The sequence below is a fragment of the Parasteatoda tepidariorum genome, chromosome 4, assembly GCF_043381705.1.
Source record: "Parasteatoda tepidariorum isolate YZ-2023 chromosome 4, CAS_Ptep_4.0, whole genome shotgun sequence".
NCBI classification, from domain to species: Eukaryota; Metazoa; Arthropoda; class Arachnida; order Araneae; family Theridiidae; genus Parasteatoda; species Parasteatoda tepidariorum.
In genome coordinates this window covers 57,173,063-57,199,628 of record NC_092207.1, presented here as the reverse complement: position 1 = coordinate 57,199,628, position 26,566 = coordinate 57,173,063, and the positions used below count along the sequence as shown (strand labels likewise).

Sequence of the window (26,566 nt, the reverse complement as noted above, 5' to 3'; positions counted from 1 at the left end):
TACCCCTAGGGGTACGCGTACCACAGTTTGGGAAACACTGCGAATAGAGCATTGATTGATGAATACTCATTAATAAATTACGTGATTGCACAGTTAAAATTCTGTTAAAAATAATATTTTGTTTCAATATGTATAGGATATTATAACAAATTCATATGAGCGCCATAGACAAGTCATGAAAAATTAAAATTAACTCATAAAAGAAAATTAATGCTGATGTAAAACACTTTCAATTTTTAACGATAGCAGTTTTTCAATTTTTTTTTAATATTTATCTTTTAGAAAGTTACTTTAGAGCTCTAATTTTTAAAACTTTTCATTTCTAGAAATAACTGTTTTTATTTTTTATTCTGGGAGTGTCCTGTTAATTTAACTGTCGTATTCTACATAGAAAGATCGTCAAATTTAGTTGAAGTTGGTCCAGTAATTTGCTCCTGTAGTAACGATTTAAACCGTTAATTTTCATTAGAGTAGCTTATTAATTTTTTTATTATAGCAACTTTATAAATTTGTCAATATAAACTCGTGGGTACATAATGATTAAAAAATTTTAATAAGTGTTACTATAATGTTGCAATAATTAGAAACAATGTATAGAACTAATTTTTTGTCTTTCTTTAAATTCTAAGTACAGAAAATAAGAAAAATTACTATTTTCCCAGCATAAAAAATTTATGATCTCACTAATAATCATCGTGTAACAAAATAAATTACCCAATTAATATTTTTAAAGGTATATAAATAATTTTGTTTCTGGAACAAAATAAAAAAAAAATTCATATTTTCTTATCACCTGCTACCAAATTTGTAAAATATTTAAAACAAAAACAGTTTTTAATAGTTTTTTTTTAAAACTTTCGTATTTGATTAACAACATGAAATATTTCAATTATATTTTGAAACTATGAAATCATATCTACTGTCATGAGTATTTTCATGATCTGCATTGAATATTTTTTAAGAATATCAAGGCATCGATAATCTATTAAGCTTTCATTTTATTTATGATACAATTCAAAAATTTCCAAAGCTTTACTAAAGCTTGTAAGTGAAACTGCGATATGTAACAAGAGGCTCTTGAATAATAAAAGCCTAAAATCTAAAAAAAGGAATCTCATTTTCAACTAAAAATTCCTAATGAGTCAGATCTATTTTCACAGAAATTGTACTTGCTTTGGCATCGCGTTTTCTTTGTACGTGTTATGCAACTCAAACTAACAAAGTCAGCACTGTTCACCGGGAACACGTTCGCAAAGCTGCTCCAAATCACAGTCAATAACATTGCTGAAATTACTGCTTTTGGAAAACAGTTACTTGCATCTGCAACATAGCCCGTTAAGTCAGATGAGTTCTTTTTGTTCAAAAAATGAGTACAAATATTTTTTTTATCTGTAAAAAGGATACTTTATTTCCATGAAAATGTTTATCTCACATTTTGCAATTAAATGCTTCATGTTATAATGTGCTGAGGTTAAGAAATACATCAGTCACTAGTACCTTCTTTAAATGCTAGTTAAAAAAGTATCAGGTTTGAAATTCGACCTGATAAGTAAAAGCTCAAAAAATAAAAATGATTTTTTATTTTAAACAAAGGCACTAATACTTTCTCAGTACGGTCTCCATACATCAGACTGCAACGACGACGGAATCGTAGTTACAGGTACAGAAGAATCAAATATGCTCGAACTTGCAGTCGTAACTTGCAACATAGAACTGTAAGTTTGATCACGCAGCATATTGGATGAGGTTGGCGATGAAAAAGACGAAGATAATGAAATAGGCGTCACAGGTGGCGTTGATAAATCAGCATCCAAGTTGTCCAACGAAAACGATGTGAGCATATTTGATGAAGGCGAAGACAGGATATTAGTAGCCATGGATAGAGGACCAGGGCTATAGTCTGTGGGTGATAATAATTCTAAACAAGGCATCTGAAAACCCGATGAAGAAGTTGCAGTAAAGCTTGACGAGGACGAGTACGATGGTAGGGTTGTCATTGCTGAAGCAGTCCGATTCATCACACTAGAAGACACTAATGCAGCTGTACCAGATTCACTAGTGTCTAAATCGAAAGATGGGGTGCTTGAGTAATATAAACTCTGGTATTCTGTTGAAGAACTGAGATTTGAAATGGTAACAGGGAAATCTGAAGACATGTTGGAGGAACTTGGTATTGGATATGGAGATTTAAAGTCTGCTGTGGACAATGACGTCACACTACTAATAACAGGTGGGAGACTGTAATGGAAAGGTTTCTGTGGTTCTAAATCCAACTTTAAAGACGGCTTCACGTCTTCAGATCCAGATACAGTTGAAAGAGGGTCATAGTACAAATCCATTAGCGACATATTGCTCACCAGCTGTTGAGGAGTTGTAGATGGAGTTGTAAATGAACTCGAGCCAAATGGACTGGTAGATACTAGAATAGACATGAAAAAAATTAGTCAAGTATGCTCATAAGAGAAATAGCAAGGGCGTAGTGCGTGTAAACAGAAATTTGAAATTTACCTGTGCTAGATGATGTAACAAGAGCATGCAAATCGGCTTCTGATTGCGATGTGTAGCTGCCTCCCGATACGGAAGACGGTGTCAATTGCGTTGGAAAAAGTGGAACAGGTAAATCATTCCATGGAATTTCAGGAAGACTTGTGGGTTCAGATGTGGTACTAATTGAAGCTCCTGAAAAATACAAGATCCATGAAAAATCAAGTCATTTTTTATCAAAAGTTTCTTTACATAAGTTGGATGGTATTTTAAAAGTCCGTTACTTAGTATTGTTTAAAATATAGTGCATTTAAACTATCAACTTCTACAGGCAGACTAAGTTATTCAACCCAATGAGTTGTTTGATAGAAAGGTAAGGATCTTAAAAATTGTGAAAATGCAATTTTCACAAATGTTATAAAATAATGACGCAATATATAATGCCCCGAATTTATCTTAAATAGATTAGATTCAATAGTTGTGATCAATGGTTCAAATCCAATGGTCAGGACACATTTCTTATTCCTAATCTCACCTTTAAGTCAATTTACCTGTTTTCTAAGAGAATAGATGATAACCAATGCAAAAAAAAAAAAAATCTTTAATGAACAACGCGAAAGTAAAAGAAAATAGGGAAGACTGAGGAGGAGATGGATATATGAAGTTAAAAGAGACCTCGAGATCTTGAAAATACGAAATTGAAAAGCGAAGGTACGAGACAGATTTTCTTTAGAGTAGAATTGTTAGGGAGGACATGGTTAATCATATAACTGTAGTACCAAAGAGAAAGTAAGTAATATAAGATTATATTTCGTATAAGATAATGAATAAAATGTCATTATAAAGTAATAAGTTCAAGTGTCATTAGAAAGCAATAGGTAATCAGGTATCTTTCTTCAGCTCATATACAGACTTGTGAAGAGAGAGATGTGTAAAGAGAAATGCACTGAATTGATGAGATGCACTCGTTATTGATTAAGCAAATATACAATAAAGATAGGCAGAACATACAATATACATGACAAGAACAACTTAAAAAAACCTATACAAACATAATTTATTTAAAAAAAAAAAACTGAAACAGAAGTTTGACGAAAAATTAAGACATCAGCTTGAACTGTCTTTTAAACATATTTTGTTAAGATTAGTTCTAATTTTGTTAATATTATTTTTTTTCTTTCATTTGAATAAAAACTTTATTAGCTAATTCCTACATCAATTTAGGTAATACGATTCCTATCTACTCTGTAACAAAAATTAGTAAACAAAGCGTAGCAACTTGTAGCAAAAGCCCAAGCAATCACATCCGCCCTATGGAGGTATCATTTAGAGTCGGTTCAGTATCCTGTAATTTAGTAGCAAGATGTTGACACATTGATATGAAGTATCAACCTTACTATGCGTCACGGAGGTTGAATCAGGAAAAATCGTTCTTTTTTGCATTTAATGCCGAACCCTTTCTTCAGTGGCGTCGTTTTTCCTGCAATTAAGTAACCTTTTCGGAACATACCAACCGCACGCCACTTTTTGTTTTTGTAAAATCATATTTGAAGTATCATTTGTAGATACACCCTTAGAAGATGCATTTTTTTCTTTCTTTTTCACAATATCCCCACCTGTCTATCATTTATATATATTTTCTTCCTCGACTTCGAAGCTCGTTTTCTTTAGCGATTTTTGCGGTTTCGTGCGGTAGGGCAGTGGCGGGAAAAGAAAAAAAAAATAGAAACGGAAATGGCTTTTTTGCGATTGTTTTTCTCCGTATTCCATCGGCCAGTTTGGAGCCTCACTTAAATAGGCGTTGTTTTATCCGTGGGGGCTGAAACATGAAACGGTTCACTTGTAAGCAAGTAGCAGAGTTGGCTCAGTAAGATTATTATGCACCCTTTAGTTCTCCCAAAAGGAAGTGCCCAGGGAACCTTGATCTTCAAAGAGATGGGTTTATTTTTAGGTATTAAGGGATGTACCCGGATATTCCTACAACATTGTAATAACGACTGCCAGCATTTTCAATGATGGCTGAACTAGATCGGGAAATCATTCATTAACTTGTAGCAATCTAGGCTCTAGGATGAGTTATAAGAATACTTTTAATAACCATTTCTCTAAATACTTGAAAAATAAACTGACCACAGGTAATAACACACATTTTCATTTACTTACTTCTATTCCAGAAATAATGAGCTAACTTTAAGACCTAATGACTATCAGCTAACATGTGGCTAACAACTCTAACATGGAACCTATCAACTAGTGGCTCAGTAAAGCTGTAAATTTCGGTAAAATATATTTTTTTTAAAGAATTACTTCGTAGTTTCTGGTTCTAATATTTGTTGTCACTCATCATTAACGTAATAACTAGAAAAGTTCTATGCAAGATATAGGATTCGTGGAAAATAAATTAAAATTTGTGCAGGAATAGGTATGGACTCTAATATATTTTTACAGCATTAATTTTTTATGTTAATGCCTTCAAAAGAATTTTATTTTATACCTCCAAAGAATTTTACTTTTTTTATTAACAATGAAAGTCCTGAATTCAAATCCGAATTCTGTGTTTAAGATTTGACTGACGAAAAAAATTCGAAGGAAGTTCATGAAAAGGGATATCTTAAAGTAACTTTAATTATCCCCCATTTTTTTTTTAAAAAAGAAACAAATCAGTTACAGCTATTGTATTGCATTCATAACTATTGTGGTAGCTCGATAACAACTTACAATGTAATAACTTTGAACCATATTGCATTCTGAAATAAAATGTGTCAAAACGAAGCACAAAAATTTAATTCAAAAGTTTAATGCACCATATTGCATAGAGAATAAATTAAGAGATAAGTTGACGAAAAAAATTATTACCAGTAACAATACTTTTTGTTCTTCACCTATTTAGTTTATTAGTAATTCTTTTTTTCTCGAGCTTCTAAAGAAGATGCGAAAATTGTAATAATATTTAAAATAGGATAAAAGCATATTTTACTTATGTGTGTTATGTTGGGCAACAGTGCCCAAAACAACCCTTGAGACAATCCCGCTTCCTTTAAAGTTTAAACCATGCAGTAAAACATTTTCTGATATCACCAGCAATGCTTACTGGAAGCAAAGGTGTAGTAGAGGGGATAGGTCAATTAGTGATACCCCATTTTTTCGTCAATTATGACATTTCCAATTAACAGCAATTTTTATTTATCGTAATTTTTTCCTTCATGTCCGTAATTTTAAAATAAAAATCAAACTTAAACTATAAAATTGTTTTCGTTCTTCGTAAGGTGACAAGGGATCGTACTTAATTTAAATTCCCATTGGATTAATGTTATGTATGGATTAATGTAAGTGCCATTGCTCAGTATTGCAAATGCCCAAGTATCACTGATGTTTTTTTTTTAAGATTAAGAGCCACTGTCCGGGATACCCTACGTAGTTAAGTGCCATGCATAATTTATTTATGTAATAAATATATTCTAGTTGTGAATCTAATCCAGATTCCAATATCTCAAATTTAATCTTGGCATAATAAGTTTCATTATATTATTCTTAACCAGGTAGAAGCCCATAGCCAGGATGCTTGATTGTTATTAATTGCACCCTCACTAGTCACCGAGATGTAATTCTGTCCATTGCATATTGAACTCTTTGCAAAACTATCGCACGCCTTCTAGAAGTGTAATTCATATACTGTTATAAATGGGGATAGTAACTGAAGCAAGTACTAAGAGCAGTTCATCACTAACCAATCTAAAAAAAATACTAATGTTCCTTTTTCTTCGAATTTCTAAAAAAAAAAATCCTAAAATATTGTTTCTAAAGATACATGGATGCTCAATGATCAGCTGTCGCAGCGATAAAACTTATCTACCATAACATCATTACTACTCTAAAAATAAATAAAAAAAACTTAGTTATTGGTAATATCAAAAGGTCATTCGAATGTCCTTTTTAATATTTTCTATGAACTACAAAGACAAATAAAACAAAAACCGGTCCCTCGTTAACGCAGATGCTGGGTCCGCACCTGTCGCGACACTGTGTGCCTGATTGGCAAAAAGGATGAAACGGCACGCGTCAGGCGCAAGGACATATTTATTGTTCAAGTGAGAAAAAAAAAATAAGAGACAAAGCTTCAAAAGCTGAGCATAAAGGAGTGGTCAGTGGCTTGCGGTTGAAAATTGAGCTCGCGTGCCCTATGTTAAGTCAAATTTTATCTATTTCCAACTTTTTCACAGAAGCAACATCTGGAAAGCGAATGCTATTTTCGTATGATCAGTATCAAACGATAATAATCTTGAGCCCTAATGTTCTAAAACATGCTTTTTTTTTTTTTTTTTCATTTTTAGAAATTTCTGGGTAAGAAGGAATGGGTCAAATTAAGTAACTTGCTCATGGGTAACTAAAGAAATTGCATTAAAAAAAAAAGGGGGGGGTAACAAAGGATGAAATATTACAATTTGTTGTACACAAATGAAAATACTTAAAAGCATGCAATTTAATAATGTAGTTGATAATGTTATGCTTAAAGATGGAGAAATGGAATATAATACAACGTTATAAATTAAAAATTATTTGAAAAGTGAAGTAAATTAATTTTTCGTCAAAAACAGATATATCAGGAACACAGTTACCAGTTTACATTGTTTTTCTTTCTGTATCACATAGTAAAATTAAAAAAAAAAAAACCAACTAAGAATACTAACATTTTAAAAAAAGAAAGAAAAATATATGCGTTTACTTTAATGTTCTATTATGTTCTGTATGTATGTATGTATTTAATGCTCTAATCCATTTAATGCTCTAATCCATTTAATGTTCAACAAGAAATAAAATTTAAAAACTCTCGTATTTAGTTTACCTAAATTTAATTACCCTAGTATCTCTATTAATAGATTAAAAAATACCTATAATAAATAATATTAATATAATATATAATAATAATATTAATATAATAAATAATAATAATAGGAAAAAAAGCGTTTACATAAAATAATATGTTGAAAAATTAGAAACCTCCAATTCTTAGTATTTGATCAGATTTGGGAGAGAAAAAAACTTATTGATTAATATTTGGATTTCGAATGATAATATCAAAAATGTTCGATATGTAAAATTACATATACCATTATCAAGTTTAATAAAAAGAAAAAAAATATCTTGCCGGAGAACAATTATTTAAAAATTAAATATGCTATATTAAACCTAAACTTTTAAAAAAATTATTAACATCCATTAAATTAATTAAATATTTGTTTTTGAATTTCAGAAATAATTAACTATTTTTTTCAAAAAAGAAAAAATATTAAAAAATTTAACTAAAGGGTTGATTTTTGATTACTTTTAAACAAAGATTTAAGACAACCTAACCTGAAGTAATGCGTAATAGAGTAATTTAACTTTTTAATAATTGTTGAGTTTATTATCGCATAAAATTACAAGCAAATTTTAAATGTTATGCCTATTCATATATCTAGCGAAAAGGGAAATAAAAAAATATAGTGAAAACTATCACGTGAAAACCAAATTCAAAGCAACTGAATCAGAAGGGGGAAAATGAGTAATAACATTCTAATTAATAATTCCAATTCTCTAATAATTAATCCTCTGATGTAATAGTTTCATTAAAGAAATAGTTGTTCTTTAGCATCTTATTATAAATAATACAATTTAATAAGAAAACTTCAGATAAAAAATTATAAGAAAAGCTATATTTTTTCCAAAATTTTTTAAACTTCTGCTAAGATATCTTTCTCATCATCATATACACATTTACCGAAAATACAGAAAGATAACCGTCTATTAAACGAGTACATCCGTGTTTTCAACTGCTATTTCCGGTATGTTGAACCAATAGAAGAAATCTTAGTCAATTCTCAGTGTGGAAGCGGTCATCTGCATTTCAGAGAAATTATTCCACTCCGTTAGCATACGATGATCGACCTTTCGCCAAAAGAATAAAATAAAAAAAGGGGTAATTGACACACCCAAGAAAAAAGGTCGCCAAGAGCAAGATGATTTCTATACTGGACAGCTGACTCACTTTTGGGTTACAGGTGAGGAAAATCACCAAGGGAATGAGGATAACAAGTGGCAATAAGTCCAGTGGCGAAAAAGTTTCTTGGAATTTGCTTGCTTGATTGGCAAGAGATTACTTTCCATTTTGAGATATCTAGGTCAAGCAGGTGGGTTTTTTACTCCCGGACTGCGAGAGAAATTGCATGGATTATGAGTACGGCTTATTATTCAGTGAAAGAAGGAAAATATAAATGATTCCTAACGAATCCTTAATAATAAATGGATATGACTCAACAAGTTTTATTTTAAGATTGATTTGATTCCTTTCAAGTAGTTCATTAGCATTTTTTTTAACTCTTACGACGAATTTAGCTGCTAATTGTTTTATACATGTGATTGCTTTATTTTATTATTTTCGCAGAGTAAACGATCTAATCTACACAATTTTTATTCATAAGTTCACATCACACCAGGATATACCATATCAGATTCTGAATGAAGAGTCACATGATGGTTATTTCTCACAGACGATCGAGTTCAATTTATAATTTATTTAGATTTCAAAAAATAATAAAAAAAATAAAAAAATGAAGTCAGGCATATAATGTTTTAAAGAATTACAGCTTTTGTTATTTAAAAGTGATTAAAAGAATAATTTTAAGACAACTGCTCCAAAAAATCATGAAACGTTACCGATCCTTTCTGAATAATGCAAATGCAGTTAATTTCATAAATTAGGAAATCATATTAATATTTATTTTAAGAGATTCCTCTTCATCTCAGTTGGGTTTAAAATTACAATTTAACGGTAGAAAAAATGAAAGAGAAGATTTTAAACCCAATATTTTTATTTTAAATTAATATTTCTGCCACTATTTTTTTAAACTAATACCCTGCGCATAAATTGTATAAATTGATGACTAAAATCTTCCCGAATTTCTTACTACAATGGAAAAGTTGGTATAAAATTTGGTCTCAAGTCAACAGAGCATTTAAAATTTAATGCAAGATGCAAATAATAAGCCTTATTGAGAATAAAATAAATTTATTATGTCTCAATCGTTGTTTAAATGGATTTATAAAGTAATTTCAAATTTTAAGTTAAAATTTAGACTTAGGTCTAATCGTCATACAGTTTAGTTTATATAGTTTAAATTAAAATTTATGTCTAATTTGAATTTGTATAATAATTTAAAATTTTAAATTAATACTTCTGCCACTATTTTTATAAACTAATATCCTGCTCACCAATTGCATAAATTGATGATAAAAATCCTCCCGAATTTCTTACTCCAATGGGAAAGTTGGTATGAAATTTGGTCTCAATCAAGAGAATATTTAAAATTTAACGCAAGCAACAAATAATAAGTTTAATTAAGAATCGTAAAAATAAAATTAGAATGTTTCAATCGTTGTGGAAATTGATTTGTGTAATAATTTAAGATTATTTGAAATATTAAATAAAATAAAAAACAAAAAAAAATATTAATTTACAATATAGAGCAAATAATTTTATGTGATTTAATTGTTATAAATCTTTATTACCTTAGGCAATCTATTTGAAATACATGTATTAGAACGATAGTAAATTGTAATAGTACATGTAGATAAAAGAAATCAATATTGTAAAAGATTCACTAAATATACAGCTTCATAGATATATAAATATCTAGTTTCGACCTTAATCAAAACATAAAAATATTAAAAAAGAAAAAAAAACCTTTTTCTATAACAAAAAAAAAAAAAAAAAANAAAAAAAAAAAAAAAAAAAAAAAAAAAAAAAATTACACAGTGTGTTTTTGAAAATTAGAATATTAATTTAAAAGAAAATGAATTTTTTTTTTCTTTTTCTTTTTAGTAAAGAGGATTTTGCAAAATTGACAAAAAGAACTCCTTCTCCAGAACAAAAAAAAAAAAANAAAAAAAAAAAAAAAAAAAAAAAAAAAAAAAAAAAAAAAAAAAAAAGAAAAGAAAAAAACTAATTACACAGCATATTTTTGAATATTTAAATATTAAATTAAAAGAATTGAACAACAGTATTTTTCAATGAAGTGACAGAAAGCAGTGCAGGTAACACATAGTAAAAAAATATATCTAAATGCGAAGTCAAAACATAAATATTTATGAAAATTAGGATGATAAAGTAAAAGTTTCAACAGCATTTTAAAGTAAAAAAGTTAGTGTAAGAAATTAAAAAAAAAGAAAAAGAAGCAAGTTTTTTAGAATATATTCGACACTAACAAAGTAAAAAATGAACAAGATTCTTTTAAAAATAACAGTGACTTTAAACAATGAAATTATCTGTCAATTTTTGCTCCACCCCTTATCAATCAAGTCCTTCTGAAGGTTGCGATCGGTGGATGATTCAAGTATTAAATGCGTGGGCTGACATTACAATGCATCGCTGACCCACGGCCCACAAAAGTTTGCATGCCGGATATGACATACCGCGTTCCGCTCTTCTCTCTCGTTTTGATCATCGTTTGTTTTTCTCATTTTCCTGTTATCTTCATAAGAGTTTGTTTGGTCTTTAACGAGATTGTGTTATCTCGCCAAATAGGAACAATACAGATAAAAAGTCGCCAACATTTGAAAAAAACAAAAGAAAGGGGAATTTGTTTAGTTCTCTTTTTCATTTTAGCAATGTTTTATTTTATGATTTCGGAGAAAAAACTGATAGAGTTGTAAAATGACATTTATAAGACGTAATAGCTAGATAAATATTATACGGAACACTACTATGAGGTACTAAGCATTGGAGATGTGGTTTTTTAAATGAATAAATAAATTTCATAAATCATTTCTTTAGTTATGAAAATAACTAAAAAAGAAGAAAACTAGAAAATAATTAGAAAAACATTAATCTTATGTTTTAATATTTGACGAATATTTATTTAAAAAGAGTTTCGCCAATTGCAAAAAAGTTAAATTTCTTAGGCATTTTTGTTTATCATACTTCTTTTATTTCTATTATTGCGTCTTTTTCAACTTTCAAAAATTTATTTAAATATGTTGGAAATTAACAAAGCAGAAATGAGTTTAACATAAAAGTTACTTAGTGTCGTGCTAATTGTGCCACTTTTAATGTTGAAAACTTACAAATTATTCATTTTAATCACCTCTGTTATATAAATTATTATTAGTTGTAATAGACTACAATCATAGAGGCACCGCACAGCACATAGAAAAACAGCTAAAATAATTTGGTGACAGATTGAAATCCTGTTTTGGATATACTGTTTAACAAACTTAACAAAGATAATTTATTTTAACTACTTTTGGGGTGGGAATTATTATTTTACTGTAATATTCGAAGTGATTTTGTTAAAATGTATATTCTAGAGTATGCTAGGCAAAATTTACAAAAAATTTTTCTTTTAACGCTTGTTAAAATAAATTAAGTTCTCATCAAAATCCAGTTTTGGAAAAGATTGCAGAGCATTTTGGAGAAGCAATCACACCATTATAATAATTATTCAAAATATGATTTAACTTATACATAATAAATAATGGATCTTACCTGTTGTAGTTGTAGTGGGTGTTGTCGTCACCTGAGGTGGGAGTTCGACAGGATTCCACTGTCGCTCTTTTTCTTTTTTAGGATAAGGATCCCTCCAAGAAGATTCGGGTAGAAGCATAGGGAGCGGGGGTGGTTCAGAGCCACCTCTAAAGAGTGAATCGACGTTTGGAGAACTACTTCGACTTCGACTACTGCGAGAAGACACACTTTTCATCTGTACATGTGGAAAACCTAAAAAAATTTTAGAAAAAAAAAACATTGAAAGGAAATCTACCCATTATAAAAAATTTAAACTACTGAATTAGAGAAAAGGGATTATTTGCTGAATGAATCTCTTAAAACAAAAAGTTAATAATTAAAAACCTACATTAATTAACTAAATAATTCTTACACAACAGTTCTTTCATTATTAAACCGAATCGGTTTAATTGCATTACAAATTACATTAACACTTCTTTATTACAAAGATTTGCAAATTCTTAATTGGTGTTACAATAAATATATTAAAAATAATAAAATGCTGCAGCAATACCATGCATGAAGTTATAACTATTGCGAGACTATCAAAAAGTTCAATATTCTGTCATTTTTTATTTTAATTAAAAATTCTAATTCCATTTTGTAAAAGAAAACAGAACGCTTTTCATTTACACCACTTGTTCTATGTATGAGATCGTAATAGCAATTTGAAATTCACATCGTTTTCTTTTTAAAATGAAACGAGACAAATTCTAGCTTATAGCTCACACACAATTAAATAATGTTTTCTTTTTAAAATAAAACGAGACAAATTCGAAATTATAGTAACGTGTTCATAATTAATAATAAGATATTTTTAAATAATATAAGGGATTTGAAAAAGCGAGAAAGGACAAATGGGACATCCTGACAATTAATTATTTTAAGTTAATAGTTTGAGTTTTGTGCAAAATTTAAAATTTTTGTTAAAATTACAAATGAAGAATTTCGTAAAGTTTAGTTTTAGAACAACAATTCAGATTTTAAATTGAAAGTGAGACCAGCCACGTGACAGCAAAATGACTAATGTAATCTTATCTCAATTGCAAAAGGAACTCAGAAAAATGAAATTAAAATAATTATTGTTCTCTTGTGCTTCGAATTGTCCAACACAAAAAGAATTTTAGGTAATAGAGAGAACTGAAAGAGAAGAAAGGTTAGGTGTTTAGAAAGCGTTTTACAAAGACCAGCTGTTCAAGGTTAAAAACACCGAGGCAGGTGGATTTTGAAAAGGATAAAGTAATCGAGATAGTCAAAAGCAAAAACATACACAGTTTATGGACTCACGGATCCCCTTAACTTTTCAATTCGAAATAACACAAAGATTATTTCGAAGCATCATTTTCACAATAGAAGTTTTCTTAAAAGAGTTGTAAAAAATGAAAAAATTATGAGAAGAAAAAAAAAAAAAAACATTTATTTAACCAAAAAGCACACGGTGAGGAAAATCGGTAATATTCTTTTCGTCTGTTTTGCTTACATCCTTGTAATTTAGTCTGTTACGCTTACATCTTCCTCTCCCCAAAGTGGATATTATGTAAATCTATTTACATTATTCCCATACACGCATCTAACTGAGAATTATAGTAAATAATTATATTAATTTATTGCCATTCATTTTTGGTAAAAGAATGGGATAAAAATAGTTATTAGAGAGAGTTACGTGTTTTTCTAAGAAATGAAATACTTTGGCATGATTTATGTTATTTAATTTTTAAGAAAAGAACAGGGTGAAGGTGTTATTTAAAAAGATTTATTTATGCAGTTTTTTAAAATATAAAGTATTTTTACAGGAATTATACTGTTTATTTAATTAAGACCTTAATATTTTTAGTTAAAATCTTAGTTTGAAAAAAAGAGAATTATTTCAGTAAAATTGAAATGAATTTTTTAAAATGAATTTTAGCTTTAAATTTTGAATCATAAAAAAAATAAAAAAATAATTTTAATTGATAATAATAAAATAAAAAACATTTTTCGTCAAAAAAAAGTACTACGTCTTAATTTTGAGAAAAATATTATTTTAAAGTAAAAAAATCTGATTATGTCAAAATTTGATTCCGTAAACGAAGAGTTAAGATAGCCATTTCCGTAGCTTGTAATTTTTAAAATGTGTTTAAAAAAACAACATTACCTGAAAAAAAAAACTAAAAATTCTAGTCATGCTTTTTAACTGTAGTTAAAAATCTAAAATTTAAACTCCCCAAAAGAAAATATGTAAATTGAGACAGAAAATGAAATAAACAATTCACACATTATTCCCTAAAATACAAGTGTTGAATTTGAAAATACTTTTGGTATAGAAATAAATATTAAGATCTGACAAACGATTTAAATTTAATTCAACTCAAATTAATATTGCTCAACTTCCAGAGGAAGTAAAAATCCCAAACATTTCAAAAGTGATTTCAAAATTTCATCAAACATAGAAATCATTGCATTTGCTTGTGGTCAGGTGAACTTTATTAAACATTTCTTCTTATATTAGACATAATTTAAATGATAGACTAATCACAGTCCATAAGACCACGAATATTCAACAAAGATGGCACTAAAGACAGGAAGACACCGCGCCAAGTCTTACAAGCCAAAGAACGATTCCCGGAAGATGACTTGAATTAGTATCTACATTGCAATGCATGCATAAATAAAATTCTATTGGGAATGCCAAGAAGGTAGTTTTAAACAATCAACACATGTAGCCTAAGGCGACAAAACTGCAACATCCACAGCGAGGCGGCCTCTCTATAAAAGGACGTTAAAGGCAAGGCTGTTATGAAGTCATTTCCGGCGAGCAAGATGCTTAGGATTCCAGCCCACTTTTTTACATTAAGAAATTTGCGGGTCGTTTGAGCCGAATTTCACCTTAATTCAGGTAGTGGGGGATTGCATGAAAGTGAATGTGAAGGGCAGTTTTACCGGTTAGCGGTAAAGGTGTGGAGGAAAATTTTTGAAGGTAAGGTGGCCTTGCACTTGGGTGAATTTTTGGTAAGGTTTTCGCGGAAAGGACAGCGCAGGGGGTAGCATATTTTGTGTGTTGTCAAACAAACGATAAATTAACTGAAAAGCGTTAAGTGTTTTCCGTTATGGTCATATACAAATGATATCCTCTTTAACTCTTATGTCCAACGTTTATCTTTAAGAACTGTATGAAAGTCAATTTCAGTCTATATCACTAACAAATACTTTTGGAGTAGTTTTTATATTATTTTATTGATAAATATATATTTTATGGAGTTACGTTACTAATTTTTTGTATTTAGAGCTTTAAGTGATTCTTAACGTTCTCAAATTTTCAATAAAGCTATGATATTAGAATTTAATAAATTCAGGAATATTTAGAGTGTTGAAAATTTTAATTTCATAATTAAGTTCAATAAAATAGATTTTAGACACTAAAAGGGAACACAAACTATTCAAAAATATAAATAAGTGACTTTATAGATAAGGAATTCATATGTTGACATGGGAGGTGAAGAAAATATATTCTTACTCCAGGGACGCCGATGGGACATCGCCCCCCTTCTTAAATATATTTTTTTCTAGGGTTCTAATTACAAGAAAAAGTTTATTTTGATGGGTTTTTTGTTAGTGCTTTTTTAATCTTAAAAAATAGTCTTAAAGTTATTAAAAAAATCTATTAGATTATCGGATTAATATTTGTACTAAAATATGAAATCTAAAAAAAAAAGTAGTTTGAAATTTTTTTTTCATTCGTATTCAAAAATGTATCAATAATTTATTTTGAAAATTTAAGATATTTCAATAATGAGTAATTGTTTCTCTTAGATCTAAATAACTGCAAATAAGTGCGAATTTGAAATTTTTTTTTGTTGGAAGTATGCCGTGCTTAGAAAGTTTTATCTTAAACACGAAAAAAAGACATCTGTGTTTCATGCTATATTTCATAATTATAAATTATTAAAATGCTGAATATAATATTTTTAACTTATTTTGATCTAAATTAATACAAAATAATGAAAAAAACAAGAAAAATATATTTTAATAAAATCTTGAAAACACGGCTCACTGATGACAACAACAATGAAAATAAAGTTTTTTCAAACTACTTTTTCGGATTTAATATTTTAGATTAAATTTAATTCTGATAATCTAACAGATTTTTTTAGAGACAATTAGACTGACTTTTATAATTAAAAAATAACAAAAGATATTTTTACTTGTAATTAGAGAGTTAGGAAAAATATATATATAAGGTACACCAGTGTCTCATTTGCATCAAAGGATTTAAACATTTTAAGGACCAACTATTAAAATAATGTGTGCTTTTAAATTTAGAGAATTCATAAAAAACTAAGCCGATTTTTTAAAATCAATATAATAATAATACATGTTAGTAACAGTCAATTCAAAAAGCAAATTTCGAAAAATCTTTATAAAATCCAATCCAATCATCGTTTTAAAAAAAGGTTCACTTGCATCCAAGTTAAAATTTTTACATTTGAAATAAATCACGTGATTATGAAATAAAAATTAGAGATGATGAAGTATATGATTAGTTTATGGTGTGCGGCATGATCATATTTGTTACTCAAAGTTTAAACTAAAATAAATTAAAAAGATAAATAAAATCAAGCAAAAATAAATTAATCAATATATACTTAATATATTAAAAACAGCAACAAAAAATAAATGCTGCTTTCTCTGATTAAAGATTCGGATATGGAAATAACAATTTTAAATTATCTCCCATAAGTTTTTCTTAAAAGAAAAAAAAAGCCACAAAAACATTTCAGAAAAAATGTAAGCAATTATTAGTATAAATAAAATAAATAATGAAAAAAAAATGCACACGAACATATTTTGCAGCTTAGTCAGTCTTTTTATCTAATTTTCCATCAAGTTGATCGGGTAAGCTAATTTTCTTGAAAGGTAATATTGTTCAAGAGCATTTCTCTCCTTTAAAAAAAATAAACTTACAACAAAAAAAAATGAGTCAATAAGCTTCCGCCCTTTGTCATGTAACAAGGACGATGAATCGACCACAAAAAAAGGAGCGGAGCTTTTTTAAATAAGGAAGAATTAATACAACAGCTTTAGTGGCATAAGGAAACGAAAATGCAAATTGGAATTTTGGATATGGTCCCCGAAATGTTTAAGTGATGACACGAAATTTCCGCAACTTAACTCATAAGCGGGAAATTAGAAGTATGAGATTGTTTTCCGCGCAAATCATTGCTTTACTGTTTCGCTCGCGATATTAAAACACGTTGCCTCATATGATAATTAATTTATGGCAATGACGGTAAAATAATATTAATTTAATTATGATTAATCTCTTGTTGATGAACTAATCAGTGCGCAAATAGTTTGCATAAAATGTATTAGAAAGAAACCAATGTTAGCAAATATTTTTATTAATAGAGTAGCTGAAATAAGTTTTCTATTCATTTTTAAAAAGAGGAAAGTAATTCTAAACAAGAAAGGAAACTTTCTTTTTTTTGCTTAAATATGAGAAATGCGAAAAAGATAGCTTCAGCTAGCTTATGCGCTTAATGTTAATACAATTTTTCTTTAAAAAAGAAAAAAAAAACGCTTAAATATAGTATTTTTTTATTACAACAGTCATGGCTTTCTAGAAACATTTTCAAATATAATGTGTATAAACAGCAAAATTTAACAACTCGTACATTCGTATTTTGACAAAAAATAAATAAATACATTAAAAAAAATCCTTTAAAGTAAGTAATCAATTGTAACAAACTTAAAATAAATAATATATAACGAATAACTGATTTCGAACAGAGACTAAAATCATTACTTAAATACGTTTTAATTTTTTTAATTTAAATTATTATTTAAACAATTATTATTACCTATATTAGTAAACTTTTACAATTTTCGTTTACACATTTCTTTTAGAATAAGTGAAAGCAAATAGCAGTTTCACTTTCACATAGGTAAAAAAAAGGTGAAATTATAATTCAAACATTGGCTTAAAGCATTTTTAGTTAAAAATGCATTGAACCAATGTTTGAATTATAATTTCACCTTTTTCCTTTGCGTTATTTATGCTAATCATGAAACGGATTAAAATGTCGGTTATATAAAACCTTAGTATTTTAAAAATAAAAGCGTCTTTGTTCTTTTTCTTTTTTTGGTTAAAAAAATTTGAATAGAAAATCCATTACTGCATTGTTAGAGTTCTTCTTAAAATACAAAAAAGAAAAAAAAAAAAAAAAGAAAAAAAAAGAAAAAAAAAAAAAATTTTAGAATCTGTTATCGATTTTAAAAAATTTCATTCAGGTAGAAATATTTGGAAGTATTGCCAAATTGGCGATTTATTTCTTAAAAAAAAATAAAGTAATTGTAAATTTCGAAGTCTAGTCAAATCTTTTAACAAGGTAGCGGAAATAGTTAAAAGTTTCGGTGAAAAAGCATTGAAAAACACCCTTCACGGGAAGCAAATCACGGGTAAAGCTAATTAAGGTTGAATTATCATTTTCCCCACCCGAGGATGATCCTCTTTACTATATCTAGAAGAGTTTCAAGAATCGTCAAAACTCTTCTCAAGCAAGTTTACAGTCTTATTGGCGACTTGGCGTCATTAAAATAATAGAGGACAATTTTAACGGAAGATTATGAAAGGATGCATAGCGAAGAAATTGGAAGAAACAGAAGAAGCAAGTTTGCACGATTTGTAAGCAACATATTTGTTCCAAGAAAAGCAAGATGTTGATCGGCAAATTATTAGATCGTGAGGGGAATGATTTATAATAAAGGAAGGGAGAAATGCGCATGCGCCAGGTTAATTAAAGACTCGGCGGCGACTTTTGAGGAGGATACCTTTAGCTTTGGGTAAAGAGATAAAGGATTTCATTTTGATCGTTGGGATGAAGTATATTTTGGATTCGCCAGTAGAGTGAGCTGCGGTTTCAGATAAATCTTTCTGCCAGATGTGTTCGTTAAATGTTTTTTCTAAAGAAACAATGAAATTAGAACCATGGAACAGATAAGTACGTATTAGGTAAAAGCTGAAAAAAATATAACGATAGTGTTATAATCACTGTATCCTTATTGATCTAAATCACGAAATACCTAGGCAATATTCTTACTTATTTTATCAAATTAAGAGTAGAATAAAACAATTTCAGAACCATTCCATAGAAAAATCACATTGTTTTTTTATCAATATCTTCAACAAAATTACTACTGAATTTTCTAATGCTATAATAAGAGAAATCTTTATCCAAATTAGCGATATCAAATCATGGCTCTTTACCTTCCAAAGTAAGAAAGTCATGGAATTTTTAAATGAATAAATTTTGACAAAGAAAAATAAATGCATAGAATTTTTGTAATTAAAATTTCGCGTATTCTATAGGGATTTGAAATATTGCATAAATTGCTAAAATATCAAATCAAATTCCACTACATTTTCTCAAATTTTTAGAATTTTGGTTTAAACTTGATAGATATCAGAATTGAAATCTGGTGTAAGTCCTTAAATTTATGAAACTTGAAGTGTTCTATACGTAATTAAATGTGAATGTAGTGAAGATTACAAAATATTAATGTAAAAAAACTACAAAATATAAATTTCGACAGGTAAAAAGCTGCAATCTTCAATGAAATATAATTTTAAATTTGTAAAATTAAGTCCACTAAGACGTTTCGTAAATATACGATCAATGCAGAGATATAACTGAGAAATTTTTTTTTTCATGGAAAGAAAATACTATTAAACATGCTTCAGTTAAGTGAAGTTCATTTAGAATGAGTAAAATATGAGAAAAGTAAAATCATAAATAACATTATAAATTACAGAAATCAATTCCGTAAAAAATAGACCAACTCTTATGAATGAACTGTAAAATTGCAAAAATAGAATTTTGTAAAATTATTATTTTTTGCATTTATCATATTAGCCATATTTTGTAAAAAGAAAAATTAAATAAAAAATAAAATAAAATAATTTTCTTAAAATTTCTATAGCATCTTTTTTTTCCACTATTCATAACTTTGCAGCATTATCAAATTTTTAATTTCACACAACATTTAGATTTTGATCTTTAAATTCAGGTCCTTGCTCTGATATTTCTAACAGTTTTTTATTATGTTTCTTTTATTAGTTTTTATATTACTTAAGATTGATCTGTTGGTGTTTTGGGATGGGAAAAAATTCATGAAAACATGACTGAATATTTCGTAAGGAATATTTTTGACTACGTTAAACTTCTAAGCAATTAACTGAATTTTTAAAAGCAAGAACTGCTAAATCTAGATCACGTTTTCACTTTCACTTCGCGAAAGAATAAAAAAAAAAATATTTTATTAGTCCTCAATTGCTATTTATTCAATTGTAGTATACTCTTTGGTGCGCGCATTAAAAAAAATATATATATTTTTGATTTTCAATGCGTGAAATACGCTTGTTAACAGAGTTAAAAATATCTCTAAATCCCATGTTAAACATCTAAGCAATCAACTGAATTTTTAAGAGCAAGAACTGCTAAATCTAGATCACGTTTTCACTTTCACTTACGAAAGAATTAAAAAAAAATTTTTTTTTTTGTTAGTCCTCAATTGCTATCTACTCAATTATAGTGTACTCTTTGGTCCGCGTATTAAAAGAAAAAATTCACACAAAGAAAAAGAAATAATAATATTCTGAGATTTTTTGTACATTAAAAAACTTAGAAAGATAACTAATAAAAAAATATTTAAGATAATAAAAAAAATAACAATTTTAGAGTTCTGATCGCTAATATTTAAAAAATATGAATCAATATGAAACGAGTTTAATCTGATTTCATTATAATTTTAAATTAATAGATAAGAAAGTAATTTAATAAATAAAACATTTAATAATGAAATAAAAAATTTAAATAATAAGATTATTAAAATTTAATAATAATACAAACATTTATTCAAAGCAAAACTATTGTAATTTCAATATTTTTTGTATAAATATTTAATTTTACATTTATTAATATAATAATCTAAATATTTATTATCTACTTAAATTAAAATCTCATTTTAATAAATGTTCCCATTAAGCAAACATTTCCTGCACGAGCTTAAATTCAGACAAACTGTAAAAAGAAAGATACAGATTACTAAAGTAAAAGAAAATTCCCTCTTGTCAAATACAATTTATATAAACTCTTTAAGAAAAGAGGAAAACGTATAAATATCTTTCATTCAACACAAGAGCAAACAAAAGTATTGCACCCTTTATAACACATCCACCGCAATCGCCAAATAGAAATGTCAACGCCACCCCGAAGCGATCTTTCCTCAAATCTTTCCGCCGATTTTAAAAACAAGAACATAATTAAACATGAAAGGATAAAAAAAATCTAAATATCACTTTTAAGTCGATTAACCCGGGGAGGATCCCAGAAAAAAGCGCGACTGCGAGTCGTCGGACAAGACAAAACGATTGCGCGTCGACGCTGCAAGAACGCGTTTCTCTCAGCCTAGTTCGGCAATCATGCAAACATTGGGAGTAAATCGCGACTTTAGACTATAACTGACAATAGATGAGGCGTGTGAAATGCCTAATCGTACGTTAAAAACATAATGAGATTAGTCAGTTGAGTCAGCAAAAATGAATAACAATGTAATAAAGTGGATCCTGTGATTTTTTGATGAAGAGACATTGGCGCCTGTAAAATATTCTTCATGACACGGTTAGTACACACGGGGTGAAGAAGATTTTCATTGATGAATGGGAAACTAGTATAAAATTTAGTATCACGATATTGTTTTTTCCATCCGTTTTGTTTTCTCGAAAAGTCTTAGTATGATTTTATTTAATCGAATTTTATTCATCAAAAAATATTTTCAAAAAATCTGCCATACTTATATAACTGTTACCGGCAAAGTATGAACCGCCGGCATTCTATAGAATGCCTAGGCCAGTGATTCTCAACCACTGTGCCGCGGCACTTTTGTGTGCCGCCAAATTCTTAAAATGTGCCGCCAAATATTAGAAATGATACAATAAAAATTATAATGCTTTTTTTTATTATGAGTAAAGTTTAAAATAAAGAAAAGTGTGTATATATATATATATATACTTTTTATAATTTTTCCACGCTTTAACCGCGTGAACATCTTTGTCGGCGATTGTATTGTCTCTGACAATCTTAAAATAAGATGGAAGTGTTTAAATTGTATATGACACACAATTTTAAAAAATGTTGTAAGAGCTAATCATTAAAGTAAGCTATGCAATTAATAAACAAATTAACAAAGGATAACTAAAAAAACAAATATATAAAAAACAAATTAACAAAGGATAACTAACAAAAATTAAGCTAACAATTAATAATTAGCAAAAAAACTAGTTAACAAGAAATCACAAAAAAATAACAGTTAATTGAAAAAAAAACTAACAGTTAATAACTATAGAAAACAAGCTAACAATTAATAACTAGCAAAAAAATAAATAACTGTTACTAACTAATAAAAAATTGGTCGAAAGAAATAATTAATCCCCTAATAAACGTGCTTTTGTAGTACATATTATTTTATTTCACATTCAAAATTATTATCACAAACTGTTTAACACAGTGTAAAATAGGTAATTAAACAAATTTTAATCTAATTTTTTTCATTGTGTGCCGTCAAATTTCGAAATCGTTAAAAGTGTGCCGCAACAAAAAAAAAGGTTGAGAATCACTGGCCTAGGCATTGTATATAATGCCGGATGTTTTTAGGCAAGGTATGAAATATGAGAAGTATTACATACTTTCTCTAGGCATTGTATATAATATCTAGGCATTCTATAGAATGGCAAATGATATTTAGGCAAAGTATGAAAAAAACGTCTTGATGAGGTTTTTATGTAAATGGTGTGCATTTCTCAAAAACAAAAATGTTATTCTAAAAAAAAAAAAAAATGAGAGTGCCATTAAAAAAAGTTTATTCAAAATCCGTAAAGAAAAATGAAAGTTGTACAAAACATAATTTATGCCCTTCTTATTAAGGGAAACAAAATTTTCATACAAAAAAATAAGAAATTAACCTACTTGTTGCAACATGATTGAATTGAATGACATTTTGAATTACATTTCATTACATTACGAAACGAATTGGAGATGATGCATTTTATACTTTGCCGATTTCTCATTTGGCATTCTATAGAATGCCTAGGAAATGTGTGAAATAAAAATAGTTTCATTCATTACCTGCTAGTTATATACAATGCCTAGGCATTCTATAGAATGCCGGATTTCAAACTTTGCCGGTAACATATCCATATAAATATATTATTCTATATAATTTAATAAAACGATATTAATGTCTGTATTCTCAATTAAGTGGTGTTTCAATCGGTCTGTAGTGCAGTGGTTCTCGAATTTTTTCGGCTACAGAACTATAAATAATCAACCTTTCTTTCGGTGAAATTTGACTTAATAAATAAAGTTTATTAAGATAATTTTGAACGTTATAACCAGTAAAAGACTATTTTTAAATATATAATTAGAAGTATGTAGATGTTTAATTGTTTCTATTATTAATAATCTTAAATTATGTTTTATGTTATATACGTCAGTTGAATATGCAGTCCTTATACTATATCTAGACTAATTATAAATTTGTGTTTGATGTATATACATAAGTTGAAATGAACAAAATAAGACAAATTATGGTTTACTTCGAAAAGAAAACTTAAAATAACTGCGATAAACGTTGAAAATAGTTATTAGGGAAACATATATCTTTATTAAAGGTATTAGTTATTTTATTTTGATTTAAAAAGCGTAATGAGAAATACTAATGCAATATTTTATAAATGCTTGTTCATTAAATAATTTCTTAAATATATTGTTATTATAGTATTATATTTTCTTTCAAAAATGCCATTTATGCTCCTTTGGCATTTTACTTGAAATAATTTCAGCAAGGCAATCGAAAGATTAAATAAATTACGAATCATAGGTTGGATCTTAATATAATCCGAGGTACCAAAACTTAAAACTGATTATTAAATTATTAACTCAAGAAAATTATTAATTAAATTATTAACTCTTAAACGGAACCCTAAGGTTCCGCTGAACACTATAACTAGCAGCAACAATATGAACACTATGTTTGATATTGTTGCTGCTAATATTAAACAGCAGTCTCTTTTGGAAATCGCTGGACTTAGTAGAAAATTAATATTTTTTTAAGACATTTGATGAGAATGGGAATTAGATAAATTTTATCACGTTTTCAACTATAAAGGGAGATTTTTTTTATAGATATTTAATCAGGTTGCGCAAAGAAGTTGTTAGAGTATACAAAGGATAAGCATTTCTGCGAAATTATCGATTCAGAAGTTATTTCAATATGTAAACCTCTTTCAATTGTTTTGCCTATCTGCATTCCATTAGAGTACGTTTTAAACTTTCCTGATTAACATTGTATTCTTCGCATAACTGTTACTTATATAATAGTTATCTGCCTTGGAATCGAAACGGAATAATCAGTAACACTATGGATTATCTGAATCAGATTTTTTTTCTATTTTCGAAAATAACAAATTTTAAAAACTTCTTGAAAAAAAAATGTCTAACGATATAATAAAAAATAAATAACCCGATGGTCATTCAAATAGAACATTATTTTATAAGCTAAAATATAACTGAAAAAGAATTAAAAGAAAAAAAGAACAAGAAAAAAATGTAGAGAATTATGAAGAAATAAGAAATTGTTATAGGCGGTATAGGAAAATTAGAATCTCGTAATACATAATAAATATGACAGAAACTTTACGGAGTATTTCTTTATTTCTATAAAAATCAGTATTTTATAAATAAATTTCCAGCAGAGTTGGTAAACCTGTATATAATTTCTCAAATGTATAAATTTTACAGAGCAACTCTTTAATATATGTAAAAAGAATATGTAAAAGAAACGTAAAAATATATTTATTTCTGATTAAGATATTAGTACAAAATTAAGTTTTCTAGAAAAATAAACATTATCGTCTGACAACGTCGTAATAGCATTCGTGTGAAACAGTTATAACTTGACGAATACGTTTTCATTCAGCAAAAAACTTTTTTTACATAAACTCCTAACTGAACCATCACAATGATCATTATTTTAAATTATAAATATGGCGAGTAATTGTAAGACTATCAAGTGCACAAGACGTTTTATTTTATAACCGTCGTTGAACAGCCGACCCAGACCCAATTTTGAGTTTACGATTATCAATGCTCATTTCCACACCTATGCAATTTTGAACCCAATCCAGAAGACAAGGGAACCCCTGGATCAAGTATTGGGAGAAATTAGGCTCTTGTAGAGGACTTTCTGTTGGAATTAAATCGCATTTGCGTTGCATGAAAAGGAAAATCACGAAAACATCCCACGGTTAGCCAGACAGCAATAGGAGCCACTGAGGATATTTTACGTTAACACTGTGATTGGTGCGAGCAGCACGAGGTATTCTTATCAACTAGCCATCTATGGGATTCGAACCCGTGTCACTTCATTGGGAGGTGAGAGCTCTATTCTCTAAGCTACCACGTAAACAAGATGTTTGCACATTTCGCTAAACGCTCCCCCCCCCCAAAAAAAAATGATGGAAAAAAATCATTCACTGAGAGGAATTAAAGAAAAGGCAAATTCTGCTCGTTTATTTGCCGGCTTTATTTTTTCATAATTAGGAGCCCAAGGAGTACCAAATCTAAAATCATACATAAAAGTTTGTATCTTGGGAATTTTACGAATGAAAATACGAACGCATAAATGCAGCATATAAGATTTATCCCCGGTATATTGAAATTATATTTTATTTTTATCACCTAGAGATTACAAGTTAGCTGTTTTTCAGCACCTTTTTGTTGCTACCGATAAAGAACATTCAACCCCGAATCATGCAAAAGAAAGAACAAATACAAAATTAAGAGAGAGAGAAATAAAAACACTCTTGAAGCTGTGAATGAGATTTGAGTCATGCGGAAAAGTTGACGGAGTTTATTTTCGACACTCCGCGCCAACAAGGCGACAACACACATGTGGAAGTGCAAGATCTCTAATTCTTTCTTGAAAATAATGGTTCAACTCAGCCTCGAAAAATAATTAAGCGGAAGAAAAAATATATAATAACATCATAGAAAAATAATTCAATCGAATTCATTTAGATAAGTAGTATATTATACGATTTAATCCCATTCTAAATTATAGTTTTGTGTGAAACATTAAAAAAACCCAACTTAAACTGATTTTATAGTGACTGCGTCATATAAGTTATTATAACTATAAATATTGCAGAATGCAATAACATGAAATTTAATATAACATTTTAATACTATAAGACGAAATTAATGGTTGCCATCAGCCTCAGGACGATTAAATATAACAAGTACCGTAAACCGGGGCAAGTCTACCCATCCAGGGGCGAGTCTACCCATTTTAGTTTTATTTAATTTTCACTATTTTAAATTGCAAATAAAATTTTTTTAACCGGCCGAGGACTTAGTTCAGACTCTAAGGAAGATGGCGCTGTAGTAGTTTGATCCGTTTTTATTTATTTGGTGTCTTTTTAACCGACGTGTGTTCAAAATTAGGCAGTGG

General features: G+C 28.4%; 1 protein-coding gene across 1 annotated transcript in view; it reads right to left on the bottom strand.

Annotated features, from left to right (window-relative positions):
* Positions 1-980: 980 nt before the first annotated feature.
* LOC107440398 (runt-related transcription factor 3) overlaps positions 981-26,566 on the bottom strand; it is a 43,559-nt gene continuing 17,973 nt past the window's right edge. Inside the window, exons 3-5 of the mRNA XM_016053305.3 lie at positions 12,005-12,235; positions 2,509-2,679; positions 981-2,419 (exon numbers count right to left, since the gene is read on the bottom strand). Coding sequence (XP_015908791.1) covers positions 1,608-2,419; positions 2,509-2,679; positions 12,005-12,235 — 1,214 coding nt within the window. The 3' untranslated portion in view covers positions 981-1,607. The remainder of the gene's footprint in view (positions 2,420-2,508; positions 2,680-12,004; positions 12,236-26,566) is intronic.